The sequence below is a fragment of the Xenia sp. Carnegie-2017 genome, unplaced genomic scaffold (assembly GCF_021976095.1).
Source record: "Xenia sp. Carnegie-2017 unplaced genomic scaffold, XeniaSp_v1 HiC_scaffold_16, whole genome shotgun sequence".
Classification (NCBI taxonomy): Eukaryota; Metazoa; Cnidaria; class Anthozoa; order Malacalcyonacea; family Xeniidae; genus Xenia; species Xenia sp. Carnegie-2017.
The window spans coordinates 260,593-280,707 of record NW_025813469.1 but is presented as its reverse complement, the minus strand read 5'-3'; the positions used below and the strand labels follow the sequence as shown (position 1 = coordinate 280,707).

At 33.7% G+C, this 20,115-nt stretch overlaps 2 protein-coding genes across 4 annotated transcripts; both read right to left on the bottom strand.

Annotated features, from left to right (window-relative positions):
- Nucleotides 1-64: 64 nt before the first annotated feature.
- LOC124436416 lies at nt 65-14,684 on the bottom strand. Of its 3 annotated transcripts, XM_046986342.1 has the most exons (27): nt 14,510-14,684; nt 14,360-14,418; nt 11,831-12,024; nt 10,970-11,580; nt 10,117-10,884; nt 9,345-9,825; nt 9,006-9,237; nt 8,698-8,872; nt 8,416-8,630; nt 7,860-8,034; nt 6,983-7,696; nt 6,417-6,909; nt 5,490-6,286; nt 4,809-5,183; nt 4,449-4,591; nt 4,276-4,384; nt 3,985-4,213; nt 3,701-3,906; nt 3,394-3,621; nt 2,995-3,189; nt 2,737-2,919; nt 2,551-2,651; nt 1,843-2,433; nt 1,564-1,749; nt 1,274-1,442; nt 582-1,187; nt 65-393 (listed from the first exon to the last, which is right to left on the bottom strand). In XM_046986342.1, exons 1-27 carry the CDS (start codon nt 14,526-14,528, stop codon nt 377-379), a joined length of 8,271 nt encoding a protein of 2,756 aa, XP_046842298.1. In that variant the 5' UTR covers nt 14,529-14,684; the 3' UTR covers nt 65-376. The 3 variants fall into 3 exon arrangements, with proteins under 3 accessions (XP_046842298.1, XP_046842296.1, XP_046842297.1); XM_046986340.1 differs by having other exon boundaries at nt 9,345-10,884; XM_046986341.1 differs by having other exon boundaries at nt 4,276-4,375; nt 9,345-10,884.
- Nucleotides 14,685-16,076: 1,392 nt separating this feature from the next.
- Nucleotides 16,077-19,363, bottom strand: LOC124436819 (dnaJ homolog subfamily A member 2-like). The gene is given in 12 exon segments (XM_046986791.1): nt 16,077-16,621; nt 16,761-17,087; nt 17,164-17,229; nt 17,462-17,538; nt 17,906-18,039; nt 18,144-18,224; nt 18,298-18,385; nt 18,602-18,652; nt 18,905-18,934; nt 18,937-19,009; nt 19,091-19,150; nt 19,269-19,363. Coding segments are annotated over 12 exon segments (1,245 nt in total). The 5' UTR covers nt 19,338-19,363; the 3' UTR covers nt 16,077-16,432.
- Nucleotides 19,364-20,115: the final 752 nt, after the last annotated feature.

Below are 20,115 nucleotides of genomic sequence, written 5' to 3'. Positions count from 1 at the left end.
AGCATCTATGACTTCTGTACAACAAGTCACAATCCAATAAGAAGAAAACGAGATAGCAAAACCGTTTGTTATCCAGTGATGTGCTTTTTATTCACGACATTAATTCTATATATAAAGTATTCTATTTTACATATTGTGTGTTTAACATTACGATTATTCTTCATGATAATTTTACTGTTGCTTTAATTCTACAGGCTACAAGACAATTTACAATTCAGTACAGCAAAATATAAAATAAACTCGTTCTTATGAAAAATCATAAAACACAAATATCTTAATTAGTGTCCTTTAAAAAAAGGCGACAAAATCCACAACCTAAGCTGAACATAGTTATGTAAGGAATTTAATTGAAAGTATCAGTGGTTTATCTGTGTCTTTAAACACTCTTTTCATCTGAAATGGAAAAGCACCACAATATATGAATACTTTTTGAATGGGGGAGTAGAGGGAGAGTAAAAGATTGATAAACATTACAATGATGGATAGAAATAGTGAAATAATAATCTTTTTAATTTGGCCTTTAGGAGAAAATGGAAGTGTTCCATAAATTGAAACTTATGAATGAAGAAAAATAAACAAACCTGGACTATGGTCAGAGTTTAAAACGCCAAATTTTCCTTCAGTGTCATTATTAGGTCGTTCAGACAGTTGTAATTGAGATGACTTTGGAGTAATTTTTCCTGTGCGCGATGGTTTAACACGAGTAAAGTAATATACAAGTGACAAAATAACAGCACTTAAAACTGCTACACATGCGATAGCAATGACGATAATTTCAGCGGTTGTAAGTCTCTCATTTTTATCATTGACACTTGGTGCAGCAGTTGTCGACTCTGTTGGTACAACTGTAATAATTTTAAAGGAGTTGGCAAAAACAGTTAATGTTTTATTATAGCCAGGTATTGTGAAGTAGATGTCTCTCTGTTCCACCAACATTTGGAGTTTTGAAACAATCATGTTGACGGAAGTTTCGTTGCTGCTATTACTGGGTAAAATAATAAACGATACGTTAATACTTCCTTTTCTGATTTCCATATTCACAATCCTGTGTTGTGAAATGTTGAGAAGCACGGCAAGAAATGAGCGCAATTTCATAATGAAAACAGCTTTAGTTATGTTTCCACGAATAACTTTGTCGTAGTCTTCGTCAAATGAAAATTCAACCATCATAGATTTCTCCGATGAAGCTAATGAAGAAAGACATTTAAGCTATGAATTTATGTATAACTCATTCAGTGAGAAGAAAATGAAGATTTGCTTGAGCGAGACTGACCTGTTGAAAGAGCAGTTGCAACAGTTGTGTTATGCTTTTCTTTACCAAGAAACACAGCAATGAAACCCAATTTAGAACATTGACATTCAACAACATTTTTATTCATGTAATGTTGCGTCTTACATCCCTCAACTTGCCATTTGTTAGCATTACTATGCCACATACGACACTAAAATAACAGTAAAAGATGAATTACAATGAAAGGACAACGATCAACAAACATACTTGTCAAAATTTTATTTAAAAAATTTAAATAATGTTGTCATTGTTTCAAACAACATTGAACGAACCTCTTTGGTTAAGTTCTCGTACATGTCAGCGTTATTGATGTGAAATCGGAAGACAACAGCAGGATTAAGAACTGACGTAATTATCTCCATCAAAGTTTCAGGATTATATAAACGTATGGAAACAATATCACTGATTCTTGTAATCTTCTCAGTTGGATCATGTTGGATTAGTAAATCCAGTTTAAACTGTCGTGAAAGAAGAAAGATATATAAAGTTAACTATGGCTACAACACAGTGAAAAAACATACAATAAAAATTTTTATAACAATATAAAAGACCTGTGCTGACACTATACATGTTCCAGTACAAAAATCATCATTAATACATATCCATGATCTATATCTTGATCTCAAATCTTCACCAAGTTTATACAATACATTTCCAGTGACATATTCTGACGAGTTCGACGTAAACACATTTGTAAAATCACTATCAATAGCAGTGAATGGATCCTTAACAGCTCGAAGAACAGTAATGTTTGATTTAGCAAGTTCATAGGGACCACCCATCGCCAGATTTTTGCATAAAGATTGTTCCTGAGCCTTTAAAAGCGACAGAAAATCAATTTTAGCTTTTAAACCGCCTGAACTGTTATCTTTAGGGTAAATGACATTTTGAGATATTTGAAGGATATTTTCAACTTGAGGTCCTGTTTTCCTCTCAATATTATCATAATCAGTTGATGCAGCCCGCCGCCGTCGTTTTGTATTAGATGAAGTACTCCTTCGAGACATTTTAAGAAGAACATCTATGATTGAAGTGGCGTTACAGTCTTGTCGACAATCTGAAGTCAAATCTACGAGGTATCTTTCGATCGTTCTTTTTCCTAATGTATCTTGAATTGCACCTTTTTGAACAACATCTATAATCTTCAATGGAAAAGAAAAAAAAGAACAGAGAAGGCAAAATTCATTGAGAAATATATTTAGGTATGACATAAAGTAAAATAAAAAATATTAATTATCAACACACTCTCACTCACTCACCTGTTTCGTAACGCTTATTTTTAATGTCTTAATTGCTTCAGTAATGGTGGGATCATTTGACCCGCTAATGGATAATGCGACAACGAGTGCAGTAGACACAGCTGAAACAATTGTTTTAAATAGATATAAATGAATATAAAAGGATATAAGGGAATAACTATGAGATAGTCATCGTATCCCACATACCGGCACCTTTGTTGAAATCTCCGGATGCAAAATCCTCTTGAACAGATTGAGCGAAATATGTCATATTTATATGAACTTGTTCAGCTGGTTTAACAACAGCAGAAGAATATTGGACACTCCAGGCGCCGTATATATCGTATACTCGTACAAAAACTGTTACAATGAAGTTGTTAGATGGCTTTCCTGTGATATAATATAAAAATTTAAGCTTAGAAAATAATGGAAAGCAGCACAAACGCTTATGGTTAAATATAATACCTTGAGGCAGTATAGCATTGTTATAACTGTTGAAAAACGTTGTACCCAATGTAATCTCCTTAGTTCCCTCGGATCCATCAACAATATAACCAAAATCATACGTCAGTGGAAGATCGTCATCAATCCATCCTTTTGCACGTAAGGTAAAGGTTGTATTTCCAAAGAATCCTGATGGGGGTTCAACCTCCAATGAGCCTATGGAATAACAGTCGATTTACTTGATATGTGTAAAAGCAAGAATTTACATGATGTGCGTAAAAGCAAGAACTCACATGGTATTTGTAAAAGCAAGAATTTACATGGTATGTGTAAAAGCAAGTATTTACATGGTATGTGTAAAAGCAAAAATTTACATGGTACGTGTAAAAGAAAGAAGATTAACGCTTAATGAAAACAAACCTGGTGTGGGGACATTGTTCGTCGTGACGTCATACTCTGTAAACGACGACGATTCACTATTGTCAGCGGTTAAACGAAACCTCAACGTCACACCACTTTCTAGTTTATTAGCAGGAATGACTAATGAAGGTGAACCGATAACATCATTTGAAGCATTTGATTTGTAATATTGTTGAACAATATTTGTTAATGAATTTCCCAGCGATGATAAATCGATGTATCCATTATCTGAAACAATAAAATACTAAAGTTGTGCTGTAAAATCTTCACAAATACACCAAAACATAGCAATGTAAATTGATAATACCGTTGCTTTGAACACAACTCCATGTTGTGTTGAAACTCTTGTAGTTTTTTATGTACGACTCAAGTATAAACATGTTGCTTGGGTTAACTTTACCAACGTGGACTGGACGAATGGTAATGGATGGATGTGATCCGGGTTTGACAAATACAGTTAGTGAAGCTTTAGAAGAACGACGATCCTTACGATATGTTACAGTAAACAAGTATCTGTAAAGTTATTGAGATTGTATGTATTATGAAAATTATTTAAACATACAATACATAGATCAAAATAATCGTTTTGACCTTTTGTTTCTTTTCAATGATTTGGCAACATTGATGGTTATGCGAGACTCGCTATTTAACTTCAAGCTTTGAACTTTTCCACGATTCGAAGGCTCAAAACAAGGTCCTTTATCTTCGTCCTCGCAAGCCCATAAAAACGATGAAGGAGAAACGGATCCATCGGGATCTGATGAACTAGAGGCATCCAAAGTAATGACTTCGTTTTCACCAACTATCCTCGTACTTCCACCTGCCAAAATAAAGATAATTAAACTTTGATGATGTTAATGTGAACAAAAAAATTTGAAATACCTTTTACAACAGCATTAAGTGAAGAGGATTGAACATCCAGTTTTATTTCAACAGTTTGTGTTAAACTCGTGTCTGCTTTCATGGTCGCTGTCAATCTCAACTTATAAATCTATCAGACGTATAACAATATGATGTTTTTTGGTAACTAAAAACATTCTTACATGAATACAAACCTGGTCAACAATAAGACGACGAGGAGGAATGGTTAATCTTGGCAAAACACCAAACTCCATAGGGACAGCGGGCTCGATTTCCCAAGAAAATATAACATTGGGTTTATAGGCAGCAGGTAAACAAGAAGATAATGTCACTTTTGCTAAAGCAAAGAAATTTGGTCATTATTTAACATTTCCTTAAAAAAATAACAAGAAAGATACAAATTCCGCTTTATTTTTAATACTGTATGGATGGTTGAAGCCAGGCAGCAGGTTTTGATGATGATATGTAAATTCAAGATCGTTATCATTGATCAATTCATTAGAAATCTATTTTTTTTGTACGTACATAACATTGCTGACTGTGATATATTTTACCTTGTAATGTGATTCCTAAAGCTCTTTTCATCATTAGCTTTTTAGCACCAAAACTGAGATCAGGTACAGTTTTGTCTTCTCGTGTGACTACCAAACTTGCCAAAGGACTCTCACGCTGAAGAAAATCTCTCACTTTTAACGTGAAATTGTATTTTAAACCAATCTTGATCATCGACAACGTTTCAATAGAAACAATTGCTTCCGTTTCGCTCTTTAAAAAATCGCTCATAGCCTTTAGGTCATCTCTGGCTTTGACCGTCAGTGAGATTTTAGGATCAGTGGGGTCTACCAACTCCACCCCCCAAATGAAGGTTAAAGGACGGCCACCACCACCAAGAGACTGGGAACCATCTAATTTTACTTTCGCACAAACACCTACAAGAAAATTTAAAAACGAAGGGCAGTTTAGTATAAATGGGAGGAAAATTGTACTTATTTAAGTTATCTACTCAAAGAAAGAATAAAAACATGACATTACGCAGAACGAAGAACTATATAAATAGACATTATCTCAAAATTTTTTTGTTCTTTGACAAAACATCGATACCAGATAATTTCCAAGCCAAAAACGATGTAAGAAGATTATATTTAAAGCCGAGAGTAAATATACTGAAGATATTTTATGGCATCTTCAGTATGTTATATGTTGAGCTGTCATTTATATTAAAAATTCAATCTTACCCAATATCGTCGTTCCAATTAAAGAAGCTTGAAGAACAGAAGGATTTTTAGGAGCGGACACTGTCAATTCATAGTACAATAATGTTGATTCTTTTGTGACCTTATGAAACATTCGGCTTATGGATTTCCGTTTAAAATAAAGTGTTTGATCGGGAAGTATTGTAGGATCCCCACGTAGTTGAATAAGCATTATTAATGGCGTTGTAAACACACATTTGGCATTTGCTCCAAATGAAGTTACATTCCTTTGATGAAAGAACATCGAGCATTCGTCTGACACAATCTTTGGTTTTGTAGGAACATCGAATTTAATCTCGATTTCGTTGAGATGGTCTGTAAATTGTGAACTGATTGGTCTTGAAGCATTAGCATATATCGTGAAGTTCACGCCTTTATCACGAACATATCGATCGTTTCTGCTAAATGAAATAGCCAGGAAAAAACGCGCGGATGTTTCAATTGCAGGTATTAAACATAACACTTGTGTTGAGTTTTTAAAGTCTGCTTTAAACGTAAGAGCAATACTCGTAACACATAAAATATCTGACGTATTGATGAACCCTTTACCAGTAACGACAACTGTCTTCTTCATCGTTCTCTCAATAGAATGTGGTGAAACTGATGTAAATGTGATCGCTGTTTTGTTGTAAATAAACATAAGTTCGTCAGCATAAATCAAAATTCTGTTTTCAAATTTGCAGGAGAGGTTGTAGTATCCAGGATTTAGGGAAGAAACAGTAAAATTAATTACACTTTCATTATTCGCGAAAGAAATCGAAGACTTTGAAGTTGGAATACTGTAAAAATAAAAAATAAAACAAATTGTCATCATTAAAACTGATGAAGACATTTTATGTCAACGTTTAAAAGGAGCATAACATGAAATTCAAAATATGACAAATAAAACACAATAACAAAAAGTCTTACGTTTTCGCGGAACCATTTGTCAAGAGTGAGCAGTTGACTTTTGAATAATTTCTAAAGCCAGCACCAAGAACAAGAACAGATAAATCAATGAAATGTGGACCACTGTTAGGAACAAGTTTTCTTAAAACTAAGCATTCGTCATTATAATGATGATCAAAAGGAGATAAACACAATCCACAATTATCCACTTTCTTCCCACCATTGGGTGTGTGTTCACAATCCATACATGTTGTATTATCCCCATTACATACACCACAAGCATCTTGACCATCTGTCAAACGTTTCTTAGTTTTTCCACCAACGCAGACACGACATTCATTTATGGTTGCATTACCTTGACACTCTCCTGCACAATCTGTAAAGTTTCTTACCTTATCCTTGCGTTGACATACACCACATTTGTCTATAAACGATAGTCCACATTCACCAGCACAATCCTTAAAAGCATTTTTCTTCAAACCAGTGTTTCCTTCTGTGCAATTTCCACAATCATCTAAAGAATAAAACATCAAAAGTGTATCATGGACCGTTTATAATAATTAGTACGATAAATAATCATTACTTACCAATAGTAGCATTTGAAAACACGACACCATCACAGGCAACACAAGACATACCATTTCCTCCACATGCACCACAGCGATCATAGCGACTTTTCGATCCGACGATATTATCACAACCCTTTCTTACCGCAGTCACGCTCACAGATTGTCTTCCATAGGCAGAGGTTTTGTTTGAAGGTCTGGTAACGAATCCTTTACCTATCTTGCTATTATCAGAACCATCCCAAGGAAGAAATATAATTCTTGCCAACGTTGTTGCTTCAGATTTACTCCACAGGATATCGTTCGAATGAATTTGAAATTTGAGCCAGTAACTTGAGTTTAATAACATAACCGGGAATGTCTTTTCTTCACGGTCCGAGTAGTCAGTATTCTTAACTATCACTGGAGTCCATACGCCAAAAGGTGAACGATATTCCCACAAGCCAACGCTCGTATTCAGTGCTTGCACTATAGCCACTCCAAGGAAGACATTGTCAATATCAGAAGCCCGAGCGTCGTGAAGTAAATCTTTGATCATTATCCCAGTGTTAGAAGTACTACTTAAATTGAATGAAATAGGAGGAAGCTCAACCAAAGGATTCTCGATTGTTGGTGGATCATTTGTAGCATGTACATCAACATTAAACGTGTATATCCTTGGATTATTGAGGATCACCAAACTTCCACTAAGATAACGCGGTAAATCTTTCAATGGATTTTCTTGCAATGGAGAAACTAAAAAAACACGACGTTAAATTATAAAATTTCAATATGCCATTCATAAAAATATGTTTAAGACAAGGTAAACATCATGAACTCTATAGTTCTCTTTACGAAACGTATGATTAAGTTTTCTATAACATTAAAATCAATGATCGTGTTATCTAACATCATTTACCAGCTTCGAAGGCTTGAGAAACAACATCGTTAACTTGATTTGTCAAATTGAAAGAAGCGGAGAAAGTTTTAAGAACGTCTTTAAAGTTCTTCGGGTTGAATGGTGGAATGATTTCTTTTAACACAGACTCCAGCAAATTGACAACATCTTTAGATGAATTCTTTATCTTAATCACCTAAAATACGATTGATTCCTATGGTACAATGAAAATATAAATTATCCCTATCTATATATCTATTGACACTATCATGCGATATTGGAACCTATATATGTACAAAAGCAGCTTAAAAAATTGAAACAACGTATTTAGCAGAGAGATTTTTTTGATAGGTGTTGGGGAGGGGGGAAGAGGGGCAACATATCAATCATTAAAAGAAAGAAATTTATCGTCATGACGAGGTTTAATTGTATTGCTTCAACATCTCATGATGCCATCTAAAAGAACTTATATTCCGATTGTTCTAATTCAAACATTATTAGTTAAACTGAACCAGATGAAAGACGACATATTTGAATGAACGCAAAACAACAAGAACAGTAAACAACATTAACGTACCGATTTAAAAGCATAAGAAAGTTGTTCAGGTACGTTGAAATATTCTTTTTTGTTTAAAGTCGAGCAGTTACTGTAAACAACAACAACAAATTTCATGGAACTGTTGCCGTAAAAATCTTTTGCTGAGATAAATCTCAAATTATAACCAGGTGGAACAACCATGGGTGACTTGAAGGATGCCGATGATACATGACGTCTGTTTACTTCCCAATGGCCTAAAAATAAATAATCAACATTAAAATATAACAGCAAGCATTAAGGAAAAATAACCTTAAAACAAACCTCGCACGTAGTTATCAACTTTTACGATAGCAATGGTCGGCTCAAACTCTTTATAGCATTTTACAGTGTTAGTATAATCGTGAACATCTTCATCATTTAAATGTTTGTTTGCAGAGATATTTTCAGCGACTGGCGTTATAAAATGGCTCAAATTCATCTTAATTTTATGGCGAACCTAAATAAACCAAAACCAATAAACATTAAGTTTAAGCAAGTTTGCCTGTACGGAGACATAATGATAGCTTAGCTTCAGTAATAACGTTCTCAGCAGACAACTGTTAAAGTTTAGGAAGTTAAAATCTTATTACCATAAATCCAGCATCCTCCATATCTTCCATAACACGATATGTGTCACCAGCAAACGTGATGAGATTTGCAACAGGAATGATAGGATATAAAAGTAATGCTAAGGTATCTCTGGGATCATGACGAATGTTTACCATATCCATGTGAGTGATATTTTCAACCAGAGATTTGTTGACAGGTGAATATTTAAGAGTAAGAAGACCATTCCAAGAAATATTTGGTCGAAGAACGAACCTAAACACAGACGAAAATAATTAAACGTCAAACACATTGATAATAAACGAGACTGAGATGTTTTCAATATCGTCCGTAAAATGACCTTTATCATAGACGCTACTAACCTTAAACGAGCTCTTGTAGTGAGAATCATTGATCTGTTTGAAGAGACAGGACCGAGTCGTTTCCAATTTTCACTTGTTTTGTACTCCCAATGTCCGTAGTTAGTGCCCAGTACTTCTCTGATTGCGATGTTGCTAACAGACGTCGTTAAACTGTTTGAAATTTTAAATCCATTATAAAGCATCTTATATTTATAGTGTGTTTCTTCAAGTAAGTATATGTTGCATTTTTTAAGATCTTCCATCTTCACCGCACAATTATCAACATATTTTGGAAAAGAATGAAAGCTATGATTCCTGGCCAATTTCCAATATTTTGGACAAAGTTCAACCATTTTACACGACGAAGCAAAAGTAATGTTGCACATGTCGACAACAGTTTGATTTAAAGTCACTGAACAACCTTCGATGAAAACAGTTTGGTTGATAAATGATTGATTATAATGACGGTGTTGTAGATGTTTACAAAGTTTCATGTAACGACATGATTCGTTCATTAGTCTCGAGGTGATGTTGCATCTTTTCATTTTGTCCCAAGTTACACTACACCCTCCAATCTCGATGGGAAACTTTTCTCTTGTGTAATTCATAGCAAGCTGACGATATTTTGGACAAAGTTCAACCATTTTACACGATGAAGTAAAAGTAATATTGCACATGTCGACAACAGTTTGATTTAAAGTCACTGAACAACCTTCGATGAAATCAGTTTGGTTGATGAAAGATTGATTATAATGACGGTGTTGTAGATGTTTACAAAGTTTCATGTAACGACATGATTCGTTCATTTTTCTTGTGGGGTTCATCGGCGGTACTTCACTTTTTGGACATTTTCCATTCATATCACACTTCATGATTGCCAAGTTACATCGCTGAACGACATCATTATTTAAAATGATCTTACAACCTTTGATACGGACCGTTTTATTTAAATGAGAATAATTGTAATTTTTCCCGTTTAATGATACACAGTCAATGTGACAAGAATTGTTCGCCAAACAGACATATGAATTTTGAGTTATGTCAACTTTACAGCCCTTTACCATAACTCTGCTGTTGTTTAATGTACCATTTTTGGGTAAATGACGACAAAGATATGACGGCTCACAAGACATGTTACAGTACATCATTTCTAGGGAGACATTTATACTTCTGTTACAATTCTTTAACCACACGTTTTCATCATTCCACGATAAATTTCCTTTCATCTTCATTAAAGAATCACAAATCATTTTACGATCACATGATTTCATCTTTCTACGCATGTGGCAATTCTCAAAATCACGTGAAGAAAACGTGTAAGGACATTCATCATTAGACATACTGACGTTATCTTTCATTTTGGGAATCCAATAAGATCCATTAAACATCCAATGAGATCCATTGAACATCGAATGTGAGACATTTCTAGACGACAGTGTATTGCAAAAACGTGTTTTACATTTCTCTCTTCGACATTTTTCAGTATACGGCTTGCACATAGTTGACTTTTTCCACAACAGACTTTTTATAAAATAACGGTTTTGACAAAAATCAAACCATCCTAAATCGAAGCAAGCACTTAATAAGCAAGTTATCACATTAAAGCGCTCATATAAAATTTTTGTAAGCTATTTTCTTCTACTTACCATAATACCTGTCCATATTGAGCAAACTCTCATTCCTATGCCATTTCTTTGTGATATTTTGACTCTTACAATACGCATGATCTTTAGTTTCGTTACAAATTCTCCTCATCATTTCTTCATGGTCACGTGAATACACACAAGAGAAGTTCATTGGTGAAAATGTCTGGTTTTTTGGACAAGGACGAGAGAAGGGATCAATTGATTTGCTTCCATTTTCATGCCACTCAAACACCATTTTCCACGAACAGCTTGTATTCAACGGAATATAATTCATATACAAAGGACAGAATAATTCGTCGTTATTGCCGTTTCTTTGAAATACGTTAAATGAGTGCCCACGATAGGAAGAATCAGCGGTACACGAATGATTCACAGCCATACAATAAAGCGATAGAGGACAAAAGTAAGTGTCCTTCTCACACATCATTTTTGTTATAGGATTATAATGCTTCATCCTTTGATTATAGTAGATGGAAAAATTGTGATGACCTTGATGGAGTACTTTACAATGATCGTCCAATGTTTTACTTGAAACGAAATCGTTATACGAGGTGACAAGAGAGCATGCTTCTTCTTTTTCAGAACAGCAATGTTCATTTAACCCGATGCATCTATAATGCCAAAACAATGTCAAAAAATTTCATTAGCAAGACAGTTGTCTATGCGATATACAAAACTTAGAGAAACAAAAGGATAGATGATGTTAGTGTAGATAAAATATGAAAAAAATTAAGTCAACATAACGTGTGATAAACACGTTAAATAAAGTAGGTAAGATAATGAAGTAACAATAGACAATATATACGTAGATATTGTAAGCTGCTATAATAGATAACTTTCGTTCTACAATATAAGGTCTACCTCTTTTTTTTATGACAGTACTTCGTGTTATTCCTACAGGAAAAATTTCCACAACTATTGTTGAAGAGGTCAACACAACTAATCGTACCATTACCAACAATGCAAGGAGCAGTCTCGTTGGCACAACTTAATATGGTGGCGTTTGTGCAGTTATCTGACGAGGAAACACATCCTTCAAGATCTTTACAATATTTCTAAACAAACCATAAGTGCTTTTTTCAAATACAAGTAAAGTATAACTACAAATCGCAGGGCTAAAATTTTCATTGCACTTTTCTACTCTAATAAAAAAGATGAAAAATGAAAAATTGGGAAAATGGAATGCTCTTCAATTACTTACATACAAATAATTACACTCCAATACACGTGTTTTTATCGTGTAGTTCGGTCTCAGGTCTCCACTAATTCACACAAACGTAGGTCACGTGTTTTTATCGTGTGGTTCGGTCTCAGGTCCCCACTAATTCACACAAACGTACGTCACAAAATAAAGTATACAGTAGATAATTGGCAAATACTTGTTAAAATAAGTATTAAAAGCCCTCTTATGTGGTTGCCAAGGTGACGCAATAATAACAGTAAATATTCTCGTTAATTTTTAAAATGTTCAAGCAAGGAAGTATTTAATTTACTATCAACTTGACTACCTTCAATCTTCTATTATACAATCACGTTAAAACTTACTCAAACAGGATCGTCACTTGGTGAAGAAATGAAGAAGCGAGCTTTAGAAATGTTCTGAACGTTGGGTATTTATAAAATGAATTTTTTTATTTAACTGTCAGTTTTTAGTAATGCCATGAAAATTTGTATCTAAATTATTAATATCCTCGAACATTTAATTTTATTTACTTTCTTTCGAATGATTTAGACAATAATATTTTTTAAGAAAGATAAATAAATTGACTGGCTTTGTCACGTAAACACAAGCTTCAAGGCCATAAGATAACCAATACGATTTTATTTTTGAGTAGAATCTGTGCTATAAGTTTAAAATTTAAGATACTTGGCTAAGCAGAGTTTGCTACGTATGTAAAAAAATAAATTAGTCAGCTGTCGCTCTTAATGGCTTGACGCTCTACACCTGTAATAACACAATATGTTAATGCTAACTTAGAGTTCCTATACATCGTCAATGTTTGCTCCAATTACGTAAATAGAATCGTGACATTATTATTTTTGCAACATTATGCCTCGCTACTAAATTCCTCATCTAAAAATCTACACATGTGTTAAGTAAAAAAAGTCTATAAAATATCATTATCTCTAGTTTCTAATGCACTTGGCACATGTTAATGGATACATTACACGGGCCTCATAGAAATGTATTAATTGTGTATGGTAGCACCTAAGTAAACGTACTGGCATGTAACGAATTGTAATTTTTCAAATGTTCAGCAAAAAAAATTTAAAACATTGAATAAAACACGGATGAAAAATAAAAGTGAATAAAAAATATATAATGCTAAATAAATCGTGTAAACCACGTTTCGAGCGCAATTCGCATCTAAAATGTTCAATAACAATAGACGCAAAAACGTTATCGTATTATTTTAAACAACAATTTTTAAGTATACATGTTTGTAAATGTAGATCGTCCAGGTTAGAGTCCTGAGAAGAAATGTTGATGTTGATATTGACTGACGTTTCGACAACCTTAGCGGTAGTCATCTCCAGAGTCAAGTGAGGCGTAAACGTCAGGTTTACCGTAGGACGTTTGATCGTTTACTCCTCACTTGACTCTCAAGATGTCTACCGCTAAGGTTGTCAAAACGTCAGTCAACATCAACATCAACAGTCCTCAGGACTTCACTAACCTGGACGATCTACATCCACAAACATGTAACGCTACTCCAGAGTTCAAACTATTTACTTTAATTTTCAAGGTGTCATTCCCTTCATTTATCCATTTAAACAAGCCAGTGTTCAGTACAATAGAATACATTATCAATATTAGAAACAAATAACGAAAGAATGTGCCAATATTAGGTTATATTCCACCAAGTCATTAATCCAAGAAATTTATATTTAAAAAATGATAAATTATAGATTACTTTCGTAGTTAAATTGAAAAAAGCAAAGTGCTTGTACGACAGTTTTTAAAATGCCTTGTTTTCACTAATGTCCCAACTTCAATATTTTATTTTAACGATTTGAATATTGAAAATTTGAACGCGAATGCGGTCCTTTACTCTCGGTTTCAAATCAAGAAGTTTCCAACGATAAATTAGACAAATGTTGCCCTCCATTTTGCAGGTGAAATAAAAATGCGAACGCCCTTCGCCCTTCGACAGGATTATAAGAAAACCAATCTTGCTGCAAATATCAAAGCATATCCTAACTTTGTTAGTATACAACGTCAAAAAAAAATCCCCCAGCAAACAAAACTTTCCGCGCCTACAAATGGTTGAATTGGGATTTCGCCACACAAAACAGGTAGCACTTTAAAACAACAAAATTTAAATGTTCGCGGATGATTTCATGATTGGAAAAACAAAGAAATCTAAATGTAGATGTAAAGAATCCTACCTGACCAACTGGACATGATAAAACTACGATAAATGTCGTCAGGAGAAGTAAAATAAAAACTAGAAAACAGAAATTTATGATAATACGTAATGGCAATGTCACGTACAATAAGGGAGCGGTTTCAAAAACAGCAATGTTGAACGCTTTTACCTGGTTGTGTAATCTTCATCTTCACACAACGTGTGACCTTCTTGCTGAGTAAAGCAGCAATGAAGTTATCAAGCTTTACAAGCTTTTAATTATACAAACAGAGTGACACAATTTTCCTTAACGAGATTTTGAGAAAGGTTACGCAAAGACAAACATTTACAATGATAAGCATGATAATGAGGCAGAAGACCAATTAAAATGCACATTTGTCGATCAGAATGTTAACGACGTCATTCACGAATCATTGTAAGTTACAGCTCATTAAGCAAATGTTAAGCATATCGTAGAATATATTAATGAAAACCAATAGAATCATCACAATATGCTGCTATTGTGATTTTATCACAATGGTATGAATATGACTTTGTGAAATAAAATTTACTCTGTATTAGTCTATACTTAGGGCCTGTTCACATGAGCCCAGCTAACCGGGATTCAGCGAAACGTGAAATGATTTTGAGACATTGAAAGGAGTAAAAACTTTAAAGGCAAAACTTACAACCTTTCGTATAAGTCATGAGTCATTTTAGTTGTATTTTTCTAATCTGGCCAAATTATTTGTTTTCATTTTAAAGGTTTTGTGAATTTGCAAATTCAGAGCATAGGGAAATTGCTTAAATAACTTTTTTGTTGTGAAGGAATTAATCTTTTCCATTGTCTAAAATGATTAAACGCTTTGCTGAATCTCGGCTACCCAGGCTCATATGAACAGGCCCTAACTACAGTGTGTCTCAAAAAACTGCATATTTTGAATTCAGCCGACATTTAGAGCTTGCATAATTCAGCAGTAATTGTCCCCAAGGATGCGTAAACGCAAAAAAATACAATGAAAAACTTTTATATTACAGCAACTACATATTGAAAATCTCAGGAAGAAACTCAGTTTAATTACGTTTACGCATCCCTGGAGATCAATTACTAATGAATCGTGAAAATTCTAAATGTCGGCTGATTTCAAAGATGTGCAGTCTTTTTGAAACACACTGTACACGAAACTGGTTGTAAAAATAAAAAGTTTTGGAGGGGGAAGGGGAGGGTTCTGATGGAGAGGGGAAATGGGAGGGTAGTAGAGGAGAGAGGAGATGGGAGGGCAGTAGAGGAGAGAGGGGAGGGTAGTAGAGGAGAGGGAGGGAGGGTAGTAGAGGAGAGAGATGGAGGGTAGAAGAGAGGAGGGAGGGAGTATCATACTTGGCATTAAAAAGATTTCTTAAATAATATGACACAACATATGGCACACAAAACATAACTTAATAAAATGCTTTAAATTAAAGTGGCTTTAGTTAAAGTTGAACATGCTTGAAACCTAAATAGTAGCAACAACATTTGTCAATAAGTGTTTTCATTTGCCCTCTTCCTCCATTTTACTAAGTATAAAATAAGAGAGCCCATCCTATACCTATTCTCATTAATAATTCTGTGTTTTGTACAGATGTGCACAAATGATCAATAATCATACCTTTAGTTTTATAGTACTATGTAAGTTATGTCTGACATTATTGTTAGAAATTGCATTAAGAATTTGTAAAACACAGAACTCCCCCCTGTTTTTTATCAACATTTTCATGGCTAATATTGTCAAATTTTTTAATACATCATAAAAGCATTCAATTCATAATGACCATATTACTTATTCAGACTCAGAGCATATGATGTCTGAACATTTCTCATTATAACTTAAGGACTCCAGCACTATACATTGAGTAAGGTCAGAAATGACAGAGTTTTAAATGCATGCTAATGTAACTAATCTAACAAAGCAAGGCCATTGAAGTACAAGCAACAAGCAGAAACCATGACAACAGAAAAAAAATGACTATTCAACAGCAATGGAGGTACAACATAGACTTCATCAAATTAGAAATTTCAATAAGATGAAAGAAAGTGTTGTTTTTCTATCATAATAAGGTAAATACTTGCAGTTATTTATTGATGTGCACATTGTACCCTTGCACCTTGTCCTGAACCTTCATCATCACTACCATCTTCATACACTTGACGTCGTCGACCATTGGAAGGCGTATCATCTTCCATAATATCTTGCAGCTCGACTTCCTCAAAATCATCATTTATTTCTGGGCGAGCACTTCGTGGTGGAAGAAGTTTTTCAAGTTCCTAGAAATATCAAATATTTCTGCAAGAGTTGCTCGTGAAATGTGATTTTTTAACATCATTTATTTTGAAGATATAAGTGAAACATAGTTAAAAAAAACAAAAATTATGTTCTGTACTTAACAAAAGTCGGTCAACTCACCACTAATTTTTCTTGCTCAATAAAATTGTTTTCAGGAAATATTACATTAAATTTAATGTAAAGATTTCCAGATGTTGTTGACCTCCTATATATGGGCATACCCTCCTCAGGTACTCCCCGTACACACCCAGGTTCAATAACATAACCTGGTTCTGAGCGTATAAGAAGATGACGTCCATCAAGTTGTTGTACAACCATGTCGAAACCACATAAAGCCTCAGTGAGTGTAATATCTTTCTCTAAATACAGGTCATTCCCATTTCTCTTGAAAGTATCATGTTCTTTCTGTTGTAAGATAATTATTACATCTCCTGCCTCAATACCAGGCTATGGAAAACATGAAACAATATTAAACACTATCCTTTAATGTTGAAACAACATGAAGTACAGAAAAAGCACAAACCTCTTGGTCACCTTCACCAGCAAATGTTATTTTTTGATTGTCTTTCATTCCTTTATCAACATGAACCTCAAGAAGAAAAAATTAACATTGAAAATTTGCATAAATGATCAACCATAAACACACAGAAGCTGTAGTTGTTTCAAAACATCTAAAACAAGAAAGTGAACAATGAACTGAATAAAGAGATTAAATGTCTCTCATTTGATACTTTGACAAACACAAGTTGACATATAGCAACTCATTTAAAGTTAAAATACAGCATTTATGTCTTAGTTCAAAAATGAAAAAAAATTCTTACCTCCAAAACTTTTGTTGTTTTAGTAGTTTTTTTACCATTACATTTTTTGCATTTATCTTTTTCATTTATCACCTCACCTAAAACCAACACATCAGAGTCATCTATGTATCTACAACCATAGCTATATCCTTACAACCATAGCTATATCCTTACAACCATAGCTATATCCTTACAACCATAGCTATATCCTTACAACCATAGCTATATCCTTACAACCATAGCTATATCCTTACAACCATAGCTATATCCTTACAACCATAGATATATCCTTACAACCATAGATATATCCTTACAACCATAGATATATCCTTACAACCATAGCTATATCCTTACAACCATAGCTATATCCTTTACAACCATAGCTATATCCTTACAACCATAACTATATCCTTACAATCATAACCATATCTTTACAACCATATCTATAAATGTTTATATACATACCTTTGCCACTACAAATATTACAAGCAGATTGCATCTGTTGGACCATTCCTGGACCAATTTGTCGTATGGTAACCTTAATTCCACGACCATCACAAACATTACATTTTTTCACAGCACCAGCCTTACCACCAGCACTAATCATAACATTTCAAACCATACATAAATGATAAAACTCTATTATTTACAAAATATATTATAGAATATAGAATATTATTTATAAAATATCATTTGTAAATACCCTTTACATTGTGGGCAGATAATATTCTTTGACAACTGTAATTTACTTGTCTTTCCCAAATAAAGATCTTCCAAACTCACTCTAAAATGACAAAGAATACATAAGTGAAACATAAGAAAAATTAAAAAAACACTAGGTACGTAGTTTTGTTTACTTTAGTGGATGAACTAAGTCTTCTCCTCTTCGTCGTCTTTGTCGACCAGCAAAGCCGCCACCAAAACCACCAAATCCACTAAAACCACCTGAAATAAACATAAAATTTTTAAAAATTATATAACTAAGCTAGAAACTTTTTTATGTCAATAACCTCTACAAGAATAAAACAATTTATACACAAATTACAGACATGCATACACTAATCTATCAAAAATTACAGCAGGGCAAACACTTTTTTAATACTGATTTCTAAATAGCATACACTTCTATGAGGAAAAAATATAATTTTAACATTTATTTACCAAAAGGACTGCCTCCACCAAAGATATTTGAGAAGATGTCCTCAAAACCGCCTAAACATAGCCCACATGGTTTGAAGGAAATACTTCAAATATTTGTAAAAATTCTTATAATAAATTCATATAATAATTATGCAGTATTGTTTTTATTCATTCAAAAACATCCAAACAGATTCACTTTCAGTTTTCATGGAGAATCATTAAAAGTTAAATGAAATAATAAAATTTTCTAAGAAAATGAACAAGACGATGGAAATTTCAAATTTTATGTCAACAAATATCTGAAGTAAAAAAGTAAAAACTGACCACCGCCACCAGTTCCTTCGCGTAATCCTTTTCACCGTATTTGTCATAAAGAGATCGTTTCTCGTTGTCAGAAAGAACTTGATAGGCAAAACTTATTTCTTTGAACTATCAAAAAAATTAGAGTGATATACTTGAGCAGTTAATTGGCGAAAGAAACAAATGAAATTTCGACTTTATGTCACAAACCCTTTCTCCTTCTTCTGGATTTTTATCTGGGTGATATTCTTTGGCCAATTTCCTGTACGACTAGAATTCAAAAGAGTGTTGAATGAAAATATCTAGGAGGACGTTTGTTGCCAGAAATTTACATGAATTGAATCGCAATTAAAAAATTTATTCCGTTCTGTTGTTCAAAAGATCTTACTTTTTTAATTTCAGCGTCAGAAGCATTGGGTTTAACACCAAGCAAATCATACAACCTCGTGTCCGCCATATTTCTCTAGAGTAAATGATGCTCACGAACGCCGGTAGTTAGTGACGTCATATACGCGCAGGTGGTGGTGTAAGGTGGTGGTAGTGTGTAAGGTGGTCAGCACGCATGCAGGCTGTGGCAGGTGATACCATTTGTGGTACCATACCTGAGCATATTTGTCTGGCAAAAGAATGAAAAAACCCAAAATTGTCAATTGAAAGTCTATTTTGTTTGTTGCATAGATATTTTTAAAACAGGAGTTCTTCACATTGTTGTTCTTTGCAAGGTCTCTTTGATTATGACTTATGACGTAGCCAGTCCACTGACGTTCTGTAAAGTTTCCACTCTTTCTAGAGAAATGAAGATATTGTTCTTAAATTTTATATAATGGGACTAAATCTTGCTGGCTGACTGCGCTTCTGCGTATGAAAAACATCCTATAGTCTAATAGTTTCATTTAAAGAATATTAATAAAAAACATGTTAATGATATAATTGTAACGCAATATTTAGTTTTATAAATACTTCAAACTAAATATAAATAATATGTAAGACGTTTTGCCGCTAATAAACAAATTGTGTGTTTGCTTCTTATCTTCTTATAGTTCATTGTATTAATAGATGAGTACTAAAAAGCATTTTAATGTAAAACGAGGAAAATATCGTTATAAAGTAAATGGTTTGAACCCTGGAGTATCGTTATATGTTTTTAAATGATGATCGTCCAGGTTAATAAAGTCCTGAGAAGGACTGTTTTCTGAAAATATCGTTGGTAGTTTATTAAAAAGTTTCAGTTACCC